The 23892-nt window shown below is 36.1% G+C and overlaps 1 protein-coding gene across 4 annotated transcripts in view; it reads right to left on the minus strand.

Annotated features, from left to right (window-relative positions):
* Positions 1 to 23892, minus strand: part of CDH13 (cadherin 13) — a 540036-nt gene that overhangs the window by 273927 nt on the left and 242217 nt on the right. For all 4 annotated transcript variants that reach the window (XM_069793368.1, XM_069793367.1, XM_069793366.1 and 1 more), the window contains exon 5: positions 22941 to 23093. In XM_069793368.1, coding sequence (XP_069649469.1) covers positions 22941 to 23093 — 153 coding nt within the window. The remainder of the gene's footprint in view (positions 1 to 22940; positions 23094 to 23892) is intronic.

Here is a 23892-nt window from a genome sequence, read left to right on the forward strand (position 1 = left end):
CCATACGGGATTTATTGGCAGCTTGGATATTACTTCAAGCTTGTTGTAAACCACCTGGTTTAATCTTAACATCAAAGAGCTGGGGATTTAATTTATGAAACTTTTTAAAGTTTTTCTCAGCCCATAGCAGCTAAGTATATTTCACATCCCATCTGCTTTCATTCTTGTTTCCTCCTCACAAGAAACTATTCTTGTAACAATCACACTTGGGCAGAAGTTGAAGCCGGGAAATGCAATAAATGAATATTCTGGAAAATACAGAAATAAGGAGCATGGTCGTATCTATTTCACTGCAAAAGCCCAAGAGAATTACACTCAAAAATTTTTTTCTACAAAAATACTATATAATTGTTTTATAACCATAAAAAAAATGAAAAATACTTGATCAAGTAGTTCTGAGGGTGAGGGAATAAAGAGAAAAAAAACAAATACCTGTTAATACAGCTAGTTTAGAATAGCAGAATTCCACTTCAAGCATTATCAAGTATTTCCACTTTTTCATTAATAAAAGCAGAACAGTATATTTTGTTACATGTTGTATTTTTTTGGTGGTCCTTTATGCCATCTTTTTGACAGCTACTTCCATTTACAGTGTTGTACAAAGTCATGTTAATATTCTACAATGTTGTAATGAATGAAAAAGCAGCAAACACTTTCCTTTATTTAGTAAGAGATCTTCTATTTTCAACAGCACTCAGAACCTCTGGAGATACCCTTCTTTCTAGTCAGATTCCCTGATATTTTTCTGGAAATGGCTCGTTAAAGACATGCATTTTCTATAATGATTCATTATTTAAGTCAAAGCTGAACTAAATTTTAGAGTAGACAGAGAAATTCTAGAACATGCGCTATACTGTAACTGTCCTACTTTGGCATAAAATTGGATCAGCCTTTTCTGCCTTTAGTATCTTAGGTATTTTTTCCCCTCACAGGTATATAAACAAAAGCATTAATAATTAATTCCTCCCCACAAGACTGGATGTTAACTTGTACAGTATAATCAATCTTAGTATAATTTCAAATCTACAGACTTTAAAGCATCACAAGAATTCTTCTATTATCAGTATCATTTTCCTTAGGTCTCCCACAAGCTTCACAATGTGATCACAACATTTCCATTTCAATGGTCTCTACTGGGTTCCACCACTGCTGCTCCTAACACAAAATATTTGCAGCATTAATTTTACTGCCACTGACAGAAATTTCTGTTTTCTTAGGTGTTTTTTTCTATAGATCTTAACTACTGATCTCCTTACTTAAATTCCCAAAATACAATCTTTCAAACCCCTAATGATCATAAAATATTTCAGCTTCAATTGTTTATTGGGCTTTAACTAAAAGCTATCTCACACATCCATATATTCTAAGAAATCAGAATTGGACTTCTTATATTTCAGACAGTTTTGCCGATATTAGAGATGCTTACAAATACTTAGTGGAATGCTCCATCTCTCTTCCACAGTAGCTGATTTGTTTCTACTGCAGCTTAGCTGCTTGTATATACTGGTCCTAATCAACCCATATATGCTTTATTTGTTTACAAACAGCATATAAAAAAAGACACAGTTTTCACTGGCTGTCCCCTCAGATGAGATTACAATCTAAAAGAAAGCCTGTATTATTCCCAAGAGATTGTTTACATGCGGGGGCTTGTGGAAGTTAGTCATTCTACACACACCCAAAGCACAATTTTAAATACAAGGAGAGTCACAGAGTATAAATTAGAATGGGCTTTAATCAAAGCCTAATGCAGATGGAATGAAACTGAGCCTCTCACCTTCAAATGAGGCTTTTAAAAACATATCTATTACCATATAGACATCAACTCACTCTATAGAGAAGGTCAGTTGTTTCATTACCCCACGTGTTGAATCCAGCATCATCAAGAGATTTGAAGTAAAACTGCCCTACTTTTTCTTTGAATTGAGCATACAGAAAATACTTGGAGCCTGACAAGGACAAAAGCTATCTTTTATTAGATGCACCTATGACCCAGTAAAACGTCTCTCTAAAGAAAGAAAAAAAAAAACCCCCCAAACAAAACCAGATCTGCTGGTTGTGATAAATTAAACAAAATTATTTGAATGCAAATCTGCTCCCTGCCTACCGTTTCCAGTTTCAGTACTCTGTCCTGGTTGTGGCTGGAATAGAGTTGATCTTCTTTCTAGTAGCTGGTATAGTGTTATGTTTTGGATTTAGTGTGAGAAGAATGTTGACAACACACTGATGTTTTCAGTTGTTGCTAAGGAGCTTTTATACCAAGTCAAGGATTTTTCAGCTACTCATGCCCAGCCAGCAAGAAGGCTGGAGGGGCACAAGGAGTTGGGAGGGGACACAGCCAGGGCAGCTGACCCAAACTGGCCAAAGGGATATTCCAGACCATGTGACATCATGCCCAGTATATAAACTGGGGGGAGTTGGCCGGGGGCGGGGGGGGGGAATCACTGCTTGGGAACTAACTGGGCATCCGTTGGTGAGTGGTGAGCAATAGCATTGTGCATCAATTGTTTTGTACATTCCAATTCTTATATTATTAGTATTATTATTATTTTCTTCCTTTCTGGCCTATTAAACTGTCTTTATCCCACAAGTTTTACTTTTTTTTCACCCAATTCTCTCCCCATCCAACTGTGGGGGAGGAGTGAGTGAGCGGCTGCGTGGTGCTTAGTTGCTGGCTGGCGTTAAACCACGACATACCCAGAGAAGGAGAACCTCATTGTACATTTTAGCTATGACAGCTTTTTCGCCTTGGTCTTTGGGTCAGTTTTTAATGTTAAGCAAAATCATACAATGAAAGGACTTCTCAGCTTTAGGCAAATCTGCAAGTGTATTTGTTACCAGGGTGGTTTTTTTTCTGTTGCTTATTTTAGCTTATTGCCCTGCTGTGTGATAGTGTCTAAAGAAACAGTATCGGTCACTGGTGTTTTCTGAAAATTAAAATTCCTGATACCATGCTAATCAATTTCCACAGGGAAAACTGTTTACTTCAGCAAAAAGATTAATGAAAAATATTGCAAAAGACAAAATTCTGTTAGGCAGCTGCAATGCCAAATTTCCTCTCATTGGAATTGTTTTAAGTGACTATGTGATCTGTTACGGAAACATTCTGCCTTTTTCAGGCTATTCAGCTTAACAGAATAAAGGATTGAGGAAACTGCTGGCCCACAATAGATAAAGATAATGGAAGAAAGTGTTAGCCTACTTAAAACTGATGAAAAGCAGTAATTTTTACTGCATTACTTTCTCAGCACAAGGAGCCTTTTCAAATACAGCATTATTTGTTCATCTCTATATTTAGAATAACGCTTACCTGTCTTGCATTAACCTGGTCATACCAAAATGCCCGATTTGTACATGGAACCATAGTTCTTGGAAACAAGCATTTCATATCCTTGCATTTGTTGTATTTGGACAGTTCTAAACAAGCCATATGAAGGAAAAAATACATGAGGAAACGAAGAAAATGCTAAGCAGGCCATTTATACTCCCATATATATGCAACAACTTCACTATGTTGTAGAAAAGAACCATCTAGAAAACTTCTGGGACATGGAACAACATGACAATTTTTATTATCTTTAATGCAAAGTTCCTTATGCTTTTTAAGGTGAAAGAATATGTTTTTAGTATTTGAGTAATAAAAGTCAGACCTTTCTTCTATCTAAAGCTATAAACTCTTTTAATCACAAAGTAAGCTAGACAACTTGCTACTTTATTGCTTTACAAACTCATTGCTTTCCCATTGAATGCAAAGATCCTATGTTTTAACCACAAATACATGTTTGTGGCTCCATATGTTTATCAAAGTTTGGATGCAAAATTTCAAACTAGTCCTCGATCAGTTTTAAAAGCATTCTGGATCAAAGGGTAAAATAAGGGAGTTGTTACATTTCATGTCAGTCAAACTTTGGAAACTCTGTTACAGACTGTATGGATAAGGGGAAGTTTAGACTAATTTCCAGACACAATAAAGAGAAATATTTCATTTTTAAAAGGTACTAGATCACATATATATGCCTCCTGCTCAGCCTGAGGTCAACACCATTTATTTTTCCCTATATACCCATCATTCCTGTTAATGTCAGAGAGAGTTTGGGCATGATCAGGGAGAAGAAAACAGTGTGATGGCTGCTAGTAAGTAACCACAAAACTAAATTTAAAGAGGGACCTGAGTTCAGGTATCACACCACAGTATCCCCTGTAGTCAGTCAGTTTTAAAGGTCTTGTATTAGAATACAGTATCAATGAAAAACTCAGTGCAAGAAATACAAAACCACAGGAAGATTAACTGAATTAGAAGCTGACTGTATGACATCAGAGGTTCCCCGACTGTTTCATGTTTCATAAAAATGCACTAAGCAATAAATAACAAAACTAGCATTTGAAAACAGAAGTTCAGCAGTGGGAGTAGTGGAGAGCCCAAACAACTGATTTTTTGTTGAACATTCAGTACCAGACTGATGCCATCCTTTCTGCAGTAAGGATGACTCATGAGCAAGTGGCTATCCTCTTAGTTGAAGCTTTCTTTAACATCCCATTGACAGTGCTAGAATAATAAAGTCAGAGTACTTGTCCTTGAAACAATCCTGAAATAATCTTTGTCACTCAGTAGGATAAAACGCTTGTAATGATCCAATATATGAGCTGGGAAAGATCAAAAGTTATATAATCTTTCCTCCAAATACCAACATTTACATCTGGCTTCTGAAACCAAACACTTTGCTGGCCTTCCTCAAGAAACACATTGGTAATTTCTAACATCTTACAAAAAGATTTTAAAAGCAACATGACACAAACCTGTATTAAGTCATTCTGTGTAAGTTTTCCTCTGAACTAAACCCTATACATTTCTTTTGAGAGTTCCTCTTAATAAATATTGAAAAATGTATTAGAATATAGGACTTAGATCAGTGGACTCCAATATATATTTTTATCTTCTGCATGTATTAAAGAAGTACCACCGGTGTTTTGCACCTCGCACCACTCAGAGCACAATACTAGCGTAAGCCTCAACACAAGGCGCAGGTCTGGTGTGTTTCCAAAAGAAGAGCTCAAGTGAGAAGCAAGGCCGGGTGACAGCTAAACAACTCGTAAGAGCTGAAGATAAGTAAGTGTTGACCAAGAGGAGAGCAATAGCCAGGAAAGACAAACTTGTCCAAAGTTTCAATGTAGGAATACCTTGAATTTAATCCAATGGGAAGAAATACGTGGGTAAAACACCGGTAGCATGGTACAAGTACCTAGTAGTAGAGATAATGGCTTCATTTACAACGAACAGGAGGTACAATGCATTTGTGCTGCAGAAAAGGTGGAACAGGTGTCAAGACTGAGGGATATAGTATGCAAGAAGCAAATCAGCTTGTAGTTTACTAATAGAGGAAGATCTGAAAGGCTTGGACATTACAAGAGTATGTGGAGCAAGCAGAAAAGATGACAGTATTGGGTTGATTGACAGGAGGATGGGTGGGTTGCCTAAATTGACAGAAAAGGGGGAAGATGCAAAGATTATTTCTGAATTGGCAGCGAGGCATCCAGGAGGACATGTCAAACAGAAAGGTTTTGATATAAAACTTCATCAAGAGAGAGATCAGGATAGAGATGGAGCTGTCAGCATATATACAGTGCAGACAAGGGGTGCAGAGACAGAAGGAGGTGGAGATAGCCCAGGGGAAATCCCACAGAAAGGAGATTCATTGGAAGAGATGCTGACAGGACAGCCAGAAATAAGACAATTAGAAAAAGATGGATTCATGAAAGATGAGGAAACTGAGATTTCCTTATCAAAGTACGATGGACAATGTCAAAAATAGCATCCTTCTCTTAGGGTGAACTAGAATTTTCTTCTATTTTACTAGCACTCTTGTTAAGTCAACCTTTTCCTTAGCCAGGTGGTTGGGAACATCACATGTGACATTCACATTGTGATATAATGAACCACCCTAAACTTTGACAAGCTTTTTAAAACTAAACACATTTCTCCATGCCTAATCAGAACAAAAACTTTCAATGAAGTGAAAACAATTACAGTACATTTCTAAAGTGCCAATATGAGGCACAGTAATTGAAAGCACCATTTAAATAACAATAATATGGATATGAAACATGTACCCATGGTTTATAACAACATGATGTGCTCTATACCATTAACTTTTAATTAACTCCAATTTTGCCACAATTAAACTCAATTAGAGCAGAATGTCTGACATTGCAATTAGCTGTATATAAACACCCCAGTTGGTGTCACATTGAATTAATGTCTCCTGATGGTGGACTCTCTTTCCAAGGATAATGGATTTACCACCATCAGACTGTTAATTGGACCTGGCACCTCATGTGTTGTATGTATTTAAGACATAACACCAGAACTTAGTTTCCTGAACAACTGTGCTTGTCAGAGCTACACAGATTTCAAATGCAACTAGCCAAATTCTTTACTGCACTGTAATTCTGTAATCATTCCCATATAGAAAAGCTCTTAATTTGAACATCCCATTTTTTACATCAGAAATTTTCCATTCACTTCTCTACTCACTCACTTGTCAACAATTAAAATTATTATAGGGCAAAAAATACCATAACATATGTAGAAAACCATGTCTATTAGTAAGCACCACATTTAATGCAATAAATCATTGCTTGTTAGCAGAGTTTATTTTGAATTATCTATTTCTTCTGTGCTTTTTCATATTAGAAGTTCAATCTTGTGAACAGTCCTACTGAAATTATTGGCGTTTGACTTAATATAAGACAGTCTCAAGGAGAAGCAGTTAGACAGTGACTAGTCTTAGTTCAGTATCAGAATGTCAATGCAATTATGCTACCCCAAATATAGATATTAAGACAACACCACCTATTGCTTCATTGCCAACCTCACCACTGTTGAGCAATGCGTACATGACTTAAACCACTTGGCATTAGTCATAGAGTAAGTCAGCATTTACTGCTAGTAAGTGCACTAGTATCCAACTTTAAGCAGAAAATATGTGAGATTAAGGTGACAGCATAAGTAAAGAAAGAAAATTCATCCTAACACCTTTAAGAAAATGGTTATTTAAATCCTCTGAATTCCCTAACAACTGTTAGAAAAAAGTTACAACCAAATCTAACACAACAGACAAGTGAAACAGAAATACTGGCTTCACAAGGGAAAAAATGAGCATTTACTTCCCTGCATATTTAACCCTAAGAGAGCTGTAGAAAAAAAAATTACAAAGTCACATAAAATACAGAAAATTGGAAAATAATCTACCACATCTTTTAAAGAGCTAAATCTTGTTTTAAGAGATTTTTTAGTATTAAAAAAATCTAACACTGAGTCAAATCAATGGGCAGTAGAGTTACTTAAATACTAAGTGTTTTGGGGGTTTTGTGATACATTTCAGCTCCAATTTGTAAAGAACGTCTGGCTTCCTTTCCTGCCATCCTAATTCCTCCATTTCACTCCTGTTTAGGATAAAGCAAGTAGCCTGTGCAGAAGCTGGTAAATTTTCCATGCTACTCACATAGGACAAGTTTTTTGTTATGAAAAGGAAAACATTCTCAGTAATAAGAAGCTTTAATAAGTCTAGCTCAAAATGATGCTTATAAGCTTCATGCGTATGTCCTAGCGTTCTTTGTGAAAAGATAAAAGAAAATTGACTTTGTGGATATGACTTACCATAATTATATGCTTCTCAAAAGTTTTGGGATTCAGAGCAGAATGCATAATTGCTTCAAATCATACCTTTCACATTTGTCATAAAATACCATAATTTATGGTGCTGAATAGCAAAAATTAAAATTGAGTAGCTAATATCAGCACATTAGCTTCTCACATAATCTGAATGACAGTATCAACAGGAGCAAAGGATCCTTCAACATAGGTGCAGCTTTGAGTCACTACTGATGCTACGTGAGGAGTAGCATCTACTAAATCACTAAGAGTACTTCTTTGGGGATTAGAATGCGCTCTTGATGTCTGCCGAGTAAGGTGATTAAAATGTGCATATCTTGCAAGAGCTGCTGAGATCAGAAGGTCAGGTTCTGTGGTCATTTCCAATAGCATTGGACAATCACATATACAGACTGAAAACACAGGAAATAGAATAAGCAATGAAAATGTGTTCAGAAAGACATTAATGAATATTCTAACAAAGCCCAGAACAAAAAGTAATGAAGGAAGAAGGGAGGAAACCTTATAATAGGGTAGAAAATACTGCCAGTATTAGGAATAAAGCTGCTCATAAAATTCTTGGCATTTTATCTGTAATTGGGGAAGGTTCTGGTTAAGTCTCAAATGCACATGTATATGTCTGAAGTATGCCCTGAGACTGCTACAGCAAAGCATACACTGCAAATATTAATTGCAATTGAATATACAATGCTCACACTATCATTTTAAATACTTTGAGCAGAATCTATTGGAAAAAAAGTCATTATATGCTACTGATGGCATTTATTTGTAATTATTTTCACTGAATCGCATCTTCAGTATTTTCAAAAATCAATGGCATTTCCTCTGTAAGCTGAAAAACTGCAAAAATTACATCACATCTTTTTTGCTTACTAATTGTTACTATTCTAAGAGTTTGATTTACAAACAGGAAAATAAGGTGATTGAAAACAGTTTTTATTCACAATACAAACCTTTGTCAAAAGCCTGTAATCTGACTGCTATACTTTGGGGAGATGCCTTGAAGCCTTTCTAAGGATACAATTTTGCCTTTAATAACAACTTTAATTCAGAATTCAACTAATCAATTCACTAATCCCACTCACTAGAATTTAGGGGACAACTTGCTTTTCATATTTCATCATGGGTAGATCAGCCAAGAGTTGACATGGGAAATTATTTATGTGCTTGCATCTACAAGTTCAAAGCATGTGGTAGAGGTTGTAAGCACAGCATTGATCAAAGCTACCAATAAACAAACGGAATGAAATTAAATGCATACCCTCAATCCATTTAAATCATTTTCTTTAATAAATACATTGCAAATAGGTTTAACAGGGACTGAATATCTGTATCATTAGATAACTTAATACCTTAAAATGAATAGTAAATGTTAATTTTGCGATTTAAAATCTGACAAAATGCAGTGTATTTTTCAAATTGATGTATTGTTATTATATTAAAGGTTACAAACGCAGTTACAGTCTCCTACTTCTGTACTGCCACATATGTGTTCTGCAAAGCTGAATGACAAGCAAATTACATGTTTGGAGAATCAGTTTGCTGGCTCTTAAAGCCCATAAACATAGCAGATTGTGCTTTAATTTGCTAGTTTCATGTACAGCAGATCCACGATTCAATAAGGTCAGTGTCATTAGATATACCCTGCAGAGCATAGCAAACACACAGTACACATTTTCGCATCCCAAGATTTGAACTTAGAAACACTTTAGGCCTGACAAGCACCAAAATTGCTGGTTTTTCTCCAAGTCTCTCTTGGAAGCTCTAGATTTCTGACTGAGACAAAGATTGCAGCCCTCTCTGAGGAAAACTGCAGTTGCTGGGAATAAGACCTTCAGACCTGCGAATCCCAAGACTGTTGAACGAAACTCAGGCTCTCTGTATACAGTGGGGGATAACTGTCGCACTGACCGTGGGGAAACTAGAAGCTCATATGAAATGGTTAGCCAGTAGGGTATTCTTCCATATCAAATGTTTTCTTTCCTCTTTAGAGGGGAAAATGTAAAATACAGTAAAGTTGCAAAGCATTTAGGGAATAGATGTTATTTTTAGAACAATTTCTTTACTCTTTTTTTGTCCTTTCCACTAGGTTTCCCTAGCAGCAAGGAAAAAAAAAAAAGGAAGTTTTTTTACAAATTGTTTTCAATAACAAGAAAAATTAGTAGTTTAAAACTGTCATGATTTTCCTCCCTCTTAGTAATTTCTAAGTAGTAAATCATAATCCTGTTATGATTACTCTATTAAATCTTCTAAAACTAACAGAAATATAACAGCAGTACATTGCTTTATTTGTTCCCATCCACAAATAAATTCTGTAATCTCTATTCATATCACCTGTGTATTATGTACACACAATACATTTAAGGAATACATATAATAACAGAGCCTTAAATAGATAATAGGTGTTTTCAATGCACTGCATTCAGATATCTGAAGTACCATTAGGTAAAATAAATATTAAGAATAATGTCAGAGCAGAGTTTGGGAAGAATTCTGCAAAGATGAACTATCTCCATTTTGCAAATTTAAACTGCCAAGTACAACTGCATAGCAGGGTGCATTATATAACACATGTGCTAATGACGAAAATGAGAAGAAATTATAATCACTATTTCTCCAAGCCTCTCGTGCACGTAACCATTTCAGATAGAGGTTTTCTGGCTCCATGTCACCTTCTCCAGTATTTTACCCCTGTGCTTTCCCACTCAGAAGCCTTCAGTCCCAACTGGATTGTTTTATGATCCTCTACATTTTAGTGTTGGACTTCAGGAGAGATGGAAGCAGAACATTTACCAGCCCCTGCTCCTGCTGCCAGCAGCCTAACAAGTTTAGACAAGATGTTTGGTATATGACAGAAATGCTCTCAGACAAAAAATGTCCTTATAGGGTAACTTCAAAAGGATCAGGATTACAGTTAACATACCTGTCCTTGCAAACCTTTAGTCACACACCTGCACAATGAGTTTTGCCAGTAGCCACTGAGACCTGTTCTATCCTCTAAAGAAAAATTACAAACAGAGCACCTCAAAATAAAAAGATCCGTCATGTGAGTCTAAACATATGGTGTTTTACATGAACTGATAGAAACAAAATATCTGTTGAAAAATCTTAAACTAAAGTCACATCTCTTGTTAATGAGCTACTAGAAAATAAAAATAAATCAAGACATTCACATAAATATAGCTTCATTTTAAGGAATGAGTCTAATTAAGAAATAATTAGTAACGACCTGAATAAACCAGGACAAATACAGCAAGACTTTTATCATTAACATGTTAACAAAATGATGCCAAGAAAAATTTCCATAATATTAGAAGTCTCTTCACACAACACTCTCTAAATATTTATAACTGTAGTCCCCTACACGTCTCTCACTCATTTGCTATCATGCATTGAAAAAGATCGAAAGAAGGAAAAACGCAAACCCAGAAGAATCACCGGTTTCCATTAATGTCTTCGCCACAAAAGACTAATAAAGGCAAAAACAGAGATTCTCGCAGCTCTGCTTGCAAAGTGTAGCGTTACCAACTCTTACATTTTTATGAGTTTCATTACAGTTCGTGGTTTTCTTGAAGTTCCACCTATCCAGTCCTGTCATATTTTCATTTTAAAGAGATAAATATATTACTGCCAAAAAGAACTCGAAAGTTCAGATGATGTGGATCAAAAAAAGCCCAGAAGCCAGATTAAAAGGAACTTAATGCATCACTCAAACTCTCATGCAAGTTTTGGGGCTCTGACATATTCTAAATTCTTGGGACAGGTAGCATTTCAGATGGTGAGAGCAGGATGCCTAAGGTTCAGCGTGACTGAAGTCTCCACAAATAACTTGGAAATACTGTAATTAAGAAATAATGACAGTGCACTAGCAATTTCATGCTGTCAAGTATGGAAACAGGATTTCCATCTGACTGCAATAGAAGCAAGATTTGAGTGGAACAAAGTAGTTGTATATAAACATTAGGATATGCTAAGGTTTATGATATCATACAGTTATGTTTATGCACTGACACATACTTTTGGACATATTTGTAGGTATTTAATCATAGTATAGCAGAAAAGCAACCTGTACGCACACATATATGCAACAGACTGAAGAGCAGCTGTATTATTTTGAAGTGGATTGGTATATGAATTAGTCTTTTATTGTCGGTAAATGTTATTAGTCAGAACTATATTCACAAAACATGCATTTTCTTACATTGTATTTCTTGTAAACACTACAGAGTTCACCTACGATACAAGAAGAAAATGAATTCTATTTATGCTCTTGCAGCATCAGTCAATTTGTTAACTTAGAGCTAGCTGCAGGGCCAAATTATGCTGCTAGCTATACCCATGGCTCACTACTCAAGAACAGGTAATTGCCATCAATGTGGTAACAGAGAGACAGTTGATATATTTCAGGGTCGGGGGGAGACGACCCACAAAGGGTTCTTATTTCCAAAGATCAAAATATAAGATGTTACTATCACTCGCCCACAACCGGGTGTCTGCCGCATCTGTGGGCCTGGGAAATAGGGGAATCCTGCAGCGGACTTAAAATATAGCAGTCAAAAAGCTTTGAAGATGACACAGGCAAGTGGATCCTGGACTCCAATTTTTTTTTTATTTCTTTTTACAGCACACAGTTATTTTTGTATCATTTCAATAATGGAGACTTCATGATCCATACTGCCATTTTTCCTCAAAGTCTCTTACAGACATGGAAAAAATACATAACAAAGAACATGCCATAGTAGGGGCCCAATGAAACAATTGCATCATATTTACGGCTCCTAAACCTCGATGCAAGAAAGAGCAGATGCAGAAAGATTAGATTTTGAAGATAACCTAACTGCACATTCAACTGGACCATGATATCTAAATAATGAGATTTGTTGAAGCCTAATTCCCTCTAATGATGTTAGAGAAACATGCATAATGGAACATAGAATGTACAGAGTGGATCATTGAAGCATGCTTATTTCTTAATTTTATACAAATTCTTTTCACACATTTTGCAAAAATATCATGCCACTCCACGTTAATTAAAACTTACTTTTGCATAAAAATTACAAACCTGTTTAGTATTTTTGCCACAGACACAGGCATATACAGCTTTAAAATTATGGCCCATTATCCTACAATAATTTTACAGAGATTAAGTATTAAAACCACAGTTCTGAAGTGACAGAACTAATTCTTATATCAGGTGTGCTATGATAGAGCTCCCTTTTTGAGGCTGAGCATTTCTGAGCGGACCACAAATCCAGTGTTGGCAGAATTAAGTATTAGAATTATTTTTAATAAACTAAATGCTAGGAATTTCCAGCCAATCACATACTTCTTAAATTAACGTCCATAATTTGATGGAAGAGATATACAGTCTAAAAAGCATTAAAATGGAAACAAAACTCAATTTTCCACCAGAATTTCTTAGCATCACATATTAACTATCTAGGCTGTTTCACAAAACTTGAAGAAAAGGTAGGGTCATGTAGTAAGTAATCCAAAGTCAAGAGTTTCCAGAACGCAGATTTCTAAAGGGATTTACTTATGAACACTGAGGATTAGAATGGATAAAGCAATACAGCTTTTGCAAAGACAGTGGAAGGGTTCTATACAATAACAAAAAAAAATTATGCTTAGATGATGGTTATGCATACCCTTAGCAAAACTATTTATAAAGAGAATAAAACAGGTCAGTCTGTCTGAATAAGGAAATGCAGAGAGTGTAGTAAAAGTGTAAGTGAATGACATAAAACATCAAGAAAGACAGGGGGAGTAGAAAGGTTATGGAATGAAGTTAAAAGCACAAGGGAAAAAACGAAGCGAGAAGGTGGAAAATGAAAAGAAGATTGCAGGAGAGGATAAGACAGGTAATAAGATTTCCTTCAAGTACATAAAGAACAAGAGGTCAGAAAGGAGATGGCAGGTCCTCTAACTGCAGACAGGAAATTATTGACAAAAAATATAATTAATTCATTGCCTTCGTTCTCAAAAAAAAAAGTTATTATTATGGACCTTACCTCAGTTTTCATTTAAAAAAAAGAAGCTATAGATCGTTATGGACCCACATTTCCAAGATGAAGAAATAGCTGTAGAAATCAAGGGTTTTCCAGCAATTAGAACATTAAGATTCTGAATTTTGACCAAATATCTAAAGATGACAGATTTCTTTCTTTATTGGAAGGAACAAGAGATATGGAGATTTGACCAACCAAATTTCAAAAATTTCTGTATTATATTCTGAATGTTACTAATGGACTAGGAAAAGCTTAAAGTAGTGCTGCAAAATAACAAGGCCAGACCTTCAAGACTTTGAGTTGAGCCACAAGAAAAGCACTGTATTTCAAAAATACACACTGCAATATTTTTGCATGCTTAGCGAAGGATCAAGAAGCTCAGAACTTGTGCACTTTTTCCAGAAAAAAACCAAACCAAGCAAAAAATATATACCTAGTAAGAGGCAAAATAGGACCATCCTTGCCATTCATAAAGACAAAATTGGTAGTTTCTACTTAATCTATGGTTAGTTGGCAGAATGCCAATGTATCAAAATGGGTTCAAGAACAATTTTTGAGCAGAAAAAGATTTCCTAACCAAGTTGTTTGACTTGCACCAACCAAAAAACCTCCGATGTTCCCACCTTTTCTCTAAACTTCTAAGCTGCACCTTTGCATACATAAGCATAATCGGGCACATCTGAGGACACAGCAGGCAAAAAATGTGACAAATCGTACAGAAGTGGGATATACAAAGTAATGGTAGTACAGACCTAAGCTGTAGGACCTCACCTAGTCTTTCCCTCCCCTCCATTCAGACATGACATGCCCTTGCTAGAGCAGCAACACATCCCAGTCTCTGTGAAGCTGCTGTCATGTCCATCACTGCATAAAGCTTCGAACAATTACAAACGTTTGCAAGGCAAGACTCTTCCTTTTCACTGTAGGAAAACATAAGGGCTGGGGAAAGGGCAAAGTGTCTTCCTATGTAATTATGCTGCACCTAGAACAGTGAGCCTTCAGCAAGGTATTTTGAGGGTTGCTATAATACAAATAGACAAGGAAACTAAACAAACAAATTGATCATCCTGAAGAGTGAAGAAGTATCATGATGACATTTAAATGCCTTAAAATGCAATTAATATGTAATAGCAAAAGTAGTTTCACAGACTATTAACATAATATGACAAAAATGTTATTAGTCTCCTCTTGTTTTACTGAACACATCATTATTCTTTCCAGTAGTGGTGTTTGATTAGAAAATAATAATAATAAAAAACAAACAAACAAAACAACCTTGAAACCAAATTTTGTGTTATTTGTTACTGTCTCAGTAAACTCCAATTTTTCTTTATTTCTTACTGCTGTGCATTTCCACCTCCCACTCTTCAATGAGAAAATACTAATTCTGCCTGGTGTTTGGAGTCTGCATTATTTTTAGCATGGAAATCCAAGCCCACTACCTTGTCTTGACAGTTATAGGTTATAAACAAATCTTTGCTGATTTTTCCCTTTAATGAAACTTCACTCTGTTCCTCCTACAAATGACACAACAGTGCTGTTGAACAGCAGGAATGTCAAAGCCGTGCAAGCAGTTAGATCTAAGACTAAAGCATATGCCCTCCAACAAAACTAACTGTTGACTTTTGTATGCTTTTCACATAAATGATATGAGGATGCTAGTGGATTCTGAAATGAATCACAGTACCCTGCTGGTATCTCATAACATTAAGATCTACAGTATGTATTGAATAGACTATTTACAGTAAAAATGAACAAGAGATGGTAAATTAGAGAGTTTATATAAAATAGATATCTCGTTCCCCCAAGACAGAATAGGAGAATATACATAAAAATAACATGAATTTTAACTTCATTTCCTGTCAGGTTTTCTTTTTATCCCATAAACCAACCTTGGGGGAGAGAGAGAGATTTTCCAGGAGCTGGAAATCCCATTTATATCCCAGCTGTGCAAGCAATTATTTAAATCGTACTTTTAAGAAATGTGACTCTACATAAAATTTATATGCTCAAATATTTGATTTATGCACACAGTTATGGTGACCACCTTGTTTTTGACCTTGGTAAACAATCAATGCCAAGAAGTTCCCCATGAATTCAGGAGTCTGCCCATACAGATTTCATCGAAGGATCTAGACCTTTGCTTCTGCTGGGTTTGTTCCTTTTGTTCCTGTTGTCACATTTCTGCTTCCAGGTTTGACGAAATATCTGTTAATACTTAATCTTGCCATTTCCTAATCTCAATTCAAAAATATTAAAGAAATCCAAATTATCTTTTAAGAAACAAAACCTGTTTTTCTCCAATTTATAGAATACTAAAAAAAAAATGCCTTCTATGTCTAAATCCATTTGTTACAGAACAGGAAGCAACAATATTTTGAGTAATCCATCACTCTTAGTTTTTAGAAAAACAGTGGGGTTTTTAGGTTGACAGATTCATTTACTTCCCTCTTTCCCCACACATGTAAAAGCAGTGCTAAGTCGTGAAAAATCATGTCAGAACCAAAGTTTGGTACCAAACCGGTATTGACAGAGCAAAGAACCAGTTCCCATAGGATTCAGAGTCCTCTGTAGCATAATGCTATTTTATCAACAGAATGCTTTATTGGAGATTACAGACACCAACAGTTGCTTGTTAATGAGAGACAGAGACACATACAGAGCCTCATATCAAGCACCTTCAATTCATTCAAGGCATCTCAGCCAGGCTACGCTGAGAAGTTGCACTGGAGTAAAGGTGTTGCTGAGGGATGAGATTTGTATAACCAATGGAGCTCTCTATCAGTAATAGAACTTGCGTGGTCACATGCACTCTATGTCAACCTAACACACCATCAATGGCAGTGAAACTTCACTGCTCCAAAGCTTTTGGCCGCAGTGAAAGTTTCAGAAAGGAGCGTAATGACAGAGTAACGTTAACCCCAGAGCAGACTATCTGAACTTCCTGCAGTTTGCACCTTCAAGACTTACTGAAGTAGAAGAGATTCAGATATAAATGTAGAGTTGATTTCTTCTTCCTATATGAAAATGCCTACATTGGAATAATACCAGTATAAATGAATTCTGATGCTAAGCCTGATGCTGTGCTAACATAGGTTTATAGAAATTATAGTCTGTGACTATTATACAAACAGGAGTGCAACCGCTGAGACATAAGTCTCAGTGCTAGGTTAAGATTATAATGCCTACCTCAGGATATGAAGCAGCCTGCAGTTCCTTCAGATGCAGCTATGACAGAGAGAATTCAATTTTTTTTCAAGAGGCTGCCCATGGTTTTTTGAGATGCTACCTATAGCAATTCATTATTTTTAGCATTCATAGTGATGGATTTTCCTCCCTTCCATAGGCATTATCATCAGCTTGCTTACTGAACAGTCCGTGTAGGGATAGCTAAATTTCAAGTAATGCTGCCAGGCAACAACCTAATGGCACTTTCTCAGTCAGTGTTCATTTCTCTCTCTGTAGTCAAAATATGAAATTAATTTAAAACAGTCCTCTCTGAATTTACCTGGTGCCCCAACACGTGAACACATTAATGAATATATATGTAAACATATGAAAAGCAAAAAACATAGAAAATATCTCATGCACCCTCTACATATACATGTGTAACGCAAGCTACAGAGATCTTTTTCACTGCCAGAATTTTCAGCTGTATGTCAGCTGATCTAACTACAGCTCATTTATATCAGTAAGTTTCTAGCTCATTAATAATCATATGCAATAGCTGCACAAAACTTTTTTTTCTCACCCAGTGATATTTTTTTTCTTTTCTCCTTGCTAAATAATCAGAATTCCTCCCTGAAAGTTCGTACTCTGCCATTATTCCAAGCTTTTTTGATGTAACAGTCATGGTTTGGAAGCACCAGTATTTTAACAGGTTTTCTCTGTGTATTACTGATGCTTTAACTAAATCAAGCACATTATACTGAAATTTGCATCCCTACAAGACCAAACCCCTCCTCCCATCGAACCCTGAGTGCCGCCTTTTTTTCAGGGTATTAGTGGGAGATGACTGAGGTCTGACATTCCCCATCAACAGGTTTCAGCTCAAGACAGAGCAGATCACTTACACTTCAGACAATTCTGCCAGTTCAGATAACCAAGATTAAATTACAGTTTAGACCAGTCTTGAAGTTAGAAGCAAGTTCGTGTTTTATCCTTCTCAAAGAGAAGCAGGCTTCCATGCTGCCTATATATCTCCACACTGCATATTGCAGACATTCAAGATCAGAGCATGATAAATCATTCTGAAAAGGATGTGGCTGCACTAAAATGGACTTACACAGAAGACAAATTCATTCTTCTGTATAGGATATATTACAGCTGTTCACTTCTAGTTTTTTGCTACAGTAATACTTTCAGTACCTGCAAAAATGCGTTCAAGTACTTCAAAGTCTCTCTCACAAAATACTCCTTGGCACATGACCAAGCTAGGTTCCCCCATGATTGTGAAGCATTTCCATTATTTGTTCCATATTAAACACAGAAATAGAATCCATTAAGACTCCAGCATCACCCTAAATGTTTGGCTCAGTCACAGAAACAAGAGTTTCACGTAACCTAAACTGAAGCAGTTCACAGTAGAGATTTGGTTGCTGTTGATTGGTCTGCATTCTTTACCCTGTTCTCAGTCTACTTGTTATCCAACATATAGAAACAATACCACACAGAGCAAATACTCCTAATTTGCTTTTCAGTCCTGTTAATGTAAGTTTTCTAAATATCTCAGTCTGTCACTACCAGTTGCAAGGCATCCTTTCACAGAAGTGTGATCTGTCATTATAAAAAAAGCTGAAAGCTGATTTCACACCTCTGCTTGTTAAGTATTTTCTAAAGCAAATTAAGCTCTTTACTTAAAAAATAATTAAAACTAACTCTTCATTAACAGTTCAAATTGCCTAGGTAAATTTGGTCACAGCTCTAATTTGCACACTGTCGCTGAACAGTTTTATCAAGCTTCTTCATTTCATGCTTGCAAAGGATCACTTTCTGATTATTTCTCTTCCACACGTATTTACACTTGGCATGAATGAAATGGCAGTTATGAAGTTGGCAGTTATGAAATAGCCCATCAACAATGGCAACATCCTTTAAAATCTTGAGACCCAACTGGAAGCCCCCATTGACGGGTTGGCACTTTGCCACTTGATGCTTAAGAGGTTACAGAACTGGATTTTACTGCTGCAGGGATTACATGCAGTGATAAGTGATGGGAAACAAGTTTACACAACTTCAGGTTTTGTCCTGTACCTAAGGAATGCCTAACCAAAATCTCATGCATTAACTGTAAAAAGTTAATGGATAATTGCTCCCATTTCTTCTGAGCCTACCTAGCTTTGAGCAAAGAACAAAACAGAGTTCTAACTGAGCAACTTTTGTCATCTTGGTCATGATAATCAACACATGCAACTCTTCCTGCTTTTAGTTGCATGAAAGCATTCTGCCTATGAATACATTATCTATGTAAACCTAAGGTTTTGAAAATGAGCTCAGTGTTTTTAATTAACAGATCATCCCATAACCACTGTTTCTCAGCCAGTCTTCGCTGGCCCTCTATTTGAACCTTTGTTTCCCAATTCACCAGTCTTTTATCAACACTTGGCACAACATGACTTCCAACTTCACTGGAATCCTTTAGTTCTGTTATCGCAGGTCTTTTTAGAAGCATTTGATTGTTTTGCTAAAAGATATAACTGAAAAGTCACTAATAATTCTGCTCTGCTGGAATCGTAAAAGACTACAGATCTGAAGTGAACTCAGAATCGCAGACATTAGCAGCAATTTTTGGATGGTGGGTACCTCACTGATTTGGACTAGAAAAGCCATCTTAAGTCTCCCCAACAAGTTCCTTCATCTGCTTTTACACATCTGCACTTTTCAATACTAAATAAATAAATGATTTGCCATTGTCTGAAATTTTCAACTAGTCTTATTTATTCAAATCTTGAGAGAAAACAAAAAGCATTATTTTTGAGAGTATATTTGTACAACTGAACACCTTGTGCTCCCACTAAACAGGGGCTCTAGGCTACCTGCTTATCTCACCAACCCAGAAGCAATTCAATTATATGCCCATATTCTGCTTAAGCCCCTTCTTCAGAGCATCATTTAGTAGTTTCATCAACAGGCTGTAGCAAGCCCCCAAATGAAACCATTCAGTGTAAATCCACTGGTTTACTCTGACCCAGGGAATTCCTATCAGGTTGCTCTTCATCAAACCTCTTCGGAAGAAAAAAGGAATTACTACACACTTTTCTAAAACAGTCTGTCTTTGCTGGGCTTAATAACATCCTTACATCCTCTTGCTCTTCTTCATAAACAGCTTTCACTTAAAACCAAAGCTGACTGACATTCTCTGACCTTTAAGGAGGCACCCCACAAAGTTACAGGTACAAACACAGCAGAAGGGTCTACCTTTTCCCATTGGCAAACACGATTTCATTAGCATAGTTCCAAACACATTAGAAAAAAAATAATTACTAACGGCTAATTTCAATGTAGTGGCTTTTGGACTTTTGCTGTCTTACCTAGCCTCCTCTGGCACAGTTTCATTTTCTCACTAGAAACCATCATATTTTCAAATGTGTAGGTGATGAGGTCAGAATTACTATGGCAATTAATCACCTCGACATTAATATTTTGGTGGAATTTCACATACTTGGCCATTTTGGAACAATTTAATAGATTTCATAAAAAATAAACTCATAAATCAATCAGATAAATAAGTCTGTTTCAGGGGGGTTGGCTATCATTAATGTAGCTGCCTTACATTCCTCTTGCCAGCTTGAGTTTCTTTTCTAACAAACAAAATCTAAACTCATTTGAAAACACAACTGACATGCAAATGGGCTGCACCAAATAGACTGGCAGGCCCTGACCCTCAGATTGATTTTTTTTTTCACTCTCTTATAAATATTTTCTATCTTTTACTAAAAATAAAATACTTAAAAATAAACAGTAGAAAGAGGAGATTAACTCAGACAGTCGACAGTTGTCTAAGTAGAATTCAGTACTCCTCTAATTTAATCATGTTTCTCTTGTAATGAATATACAGAAAAACTCCTGCAGGTTTTTCACTATTCCTCCAGGAGAAGGAGGGTGGCAAAAAGCAGAATTTCAAACATTCAATGAGAGAAACTTCAACAAATTTTTATAATAGGTTAAATATTCTTAGCTAATTTAAAACATTTTGAGGTACATGGATAGTAAAAGCTGCAAAGTTCTTTGAAATACTGTGATCACTAAAGCTCTATTTTGTGCCCTATTAACATTTTTTTAATTCTCATCCCTTGAGTATATATGCACTAAGCATCGGAAATAAACCAGTGCTCAGGCACAGCAGCCCTCTGTGTAGCTGGAAGGATTCAAACAGATTTCATCTTTTTTTCCTTGCTCCACCACTGATTATATGTTTGATAATATGATGGCTTGCAAAGAACTTGTATTTTTTCATGGAGATCTATTCTTTCCTTGTTTGCCCTTTGCATTGAACTTTTTCTTACAGGACATCAATACTGGGTAGGGGGGCTTAAACAGAAAACCAGAAAACAAAAACACTTTTGAGACAAATTTAAGGGTCTTTTGGGTAATTCATCTTTCGGTGTACCAAGGAAATCAGGGAGAAAATCCTGCTGCCTTCCTGACACCATGATACATCTTTATTGGAAAACAATGGGCTGGATTCAAAGACAGATAATCAAGTTGAGGGTTCTCCTACAGAACTTTTCAACTACATTTTGCACAACAGGATGCCAGCGAGCATGCTGAGCAGAGTGCTATATAACAGGTTAGAAAGCACTACAGCCTATTAGGATATACGTTCACATTGCTCTGGATAATCTACTACACTGCACTATTTGTATGTAACTTGCATTGCTTTGAAAAGGCTCCTCTAGGGAAATGTTTTCATCTTAATTTAAGTGTATACTTTTGCCAGATCAGATAGGAGGGCCATTTGTGGTTTGCTGCATTAGGTTGAAAAGACTACTATGGTTTTTCAGGTAAAGAAAAAAAAAAAAAAAAAAAAAAATCAAGGTTTATACTGAACACATTAAAGTAGAAAGCCACTGATAAAATAAGAAACAGCTGGTAAACGAAGACAAGGAACAGTGTTAAAAAGAGTAACTGCAATGTTTTTCTTTAAGAAGGATATCACAAATGTCTACCATAATGTAACTACCATAAATCCTATGTGAGTGGTTAACATACACTGCACCGTAGACCCGGATGAGAAATAGATGTTTAAGTGTTGAAAACCAACATATGGTAAGTTTTAGCGGTGCTGTTTGAGCAAGTATGACTAGTCATCTAACTGCCAAACTCTTCCAGAGGAGGAGAGAAACAGCACTGAAAGTACAAGTATGAATTACTACACAGCAGAAGACAAAATGAAGAGGTCAGGGATAGAAGTCAGAACTGTCACCAGAGCCTGTGCCCCACATGGGCTGGAGTATCGCACGCTCCCTGTTGCATGAGGATACAGAGGTTAGTCCCCCATGCTGTGATAGAAGTGACAACATGCAAATGTACTAACCATTTAGCATTTTGAATTCTGCTGCTCATCTGTATTGAAGTGGCCAGACACAATTTATCTGAGTGCACATTTCAAGAGCTAGATAGAAAACATGAATTGACAGGTCCTGTATTTATACTGTGCATTTCAGGACATTGTGGTGCAGTTACTTTGCAGATTTCAGAGATCATTTGTTATAATTTCAGTGAGGAGAAACATAACATTTATTGAAAAGGAAAGGAATCTTCAGTAAAATCTTTGTAGGAAACATACCTCTGACAGAGATGTATCTGCTAACATTTTCATATTAACAGAATCTTCTTTATTTCTATTAAAAGATATCCATTACTAAAAATGGAGTTGAATCGTATATCCCATTGACAGCTTGACAATAAAAAAGAAAAAGTATAACCACGTAGTACCTTAGTGGCAACTTCCTGAAAAGATCTCCTTTTGTCCAAACATAATTTTGTATTCACAAATCAAATGCACACACAATGTTCAGACAGTAGTTCTACTAAAGATAAATGACAAATTACATGCAGAAAGCAGAGTAGAGTTCCGACTGCATGTAAAAATAAACCATTTACCACTTCCAAAGGACAAACGCTTCTTCTGGAAATTTTATAGGACAGTAGCTGCAATTTAGTCTTCAATAACTGCAGCCCTTTCAAAAGCAAATACACATTCAAAAACTATATATTACAAACATAGAGACAGAGATCCTATTGCTATGAGTACTCACTTCATAATTGGCAATTGCTTCTCTATCAAGGGTTCGGGTCACGGAGACTTCCCCACTGATCTCATTGATTCTAAAAATTCCTTTTGGGTCTTGATCTACTCCCTTACCAGAGAGTCGAAACTTTGCTCCCTCTGTCCCTTCACGGCTGATGACCTACATGGCAGAAAACAAGAAGTTACAGGTCATATTATAAAAACTTCTAAAATCATTCTATTTCAATCTTTTACCTAATGTCGTGGTATATTCCCTGCCAATAATACTTAACTATAAAATATGGTTCGTGGTAATATATAACTGTAAAATATGGTTTCAATCATTCAGAAAACTGTGCGATTCTTGTGTAAAACCCTGGAAAACCTACTCATGTCCTTAGACAGTTCCTATCTTATCTTTACTGTCTTCTATTTCACTACTTAAAGTTTCTATTATTCCATTGCTACTGTATTCGCTCTATGTCTAGAATTTGACATTTTATTTAATTCTGTATCTTTTTGCAGTTAAATTGATAAAACAGCTACAAACTTACAACAAAAAAAAAAAGAAAGAAAAAAGACATATTCCACTGAATAGCATAAAGCATACTTATTTCACAACAACCCTTACAATACCAGATAGCCATCACACATTACTTTCCGATTAGTCAGTCCTTTTTATTAGTCATCATAAAGTCATTACAAAATAGACTACTTTCAGGTTGTTTTTTCCCCCCCCATTCCCTTCTACAGTCCTCCTTTCCCAGGATTTTAAACCAAGGGAAAAATCTCCTCATGAAAACATCTGGATATTCTGCCCAGAACTCTGCTTAGTCACACTGTTGGAATTCCTCCACTTTCCAAATTTATATTTATATATATACACACATGTGTGTATGGAAACTCCTTGTTACTATCGCTACCTTATTTCCCCATAAGAAAAAAATCCCTAAAAATCCAATTTCAAGGCTGTCTCACAT

The sequence above is a fragment of the Haliaeetus albicilla genome, chromosome 10 (genome assembly GCF_947461875.1).
Source record: "Haliaeetus albicilla chromosome 10, bHalAlb1.1, whole genome shotgun sequence".
Lineage (NCBI taxonomy): Eukaryota > Metazoa > Chordata > Aves > Accipitriformes > Accipitridae > Haliaeetus > Haliaeetus albicilla.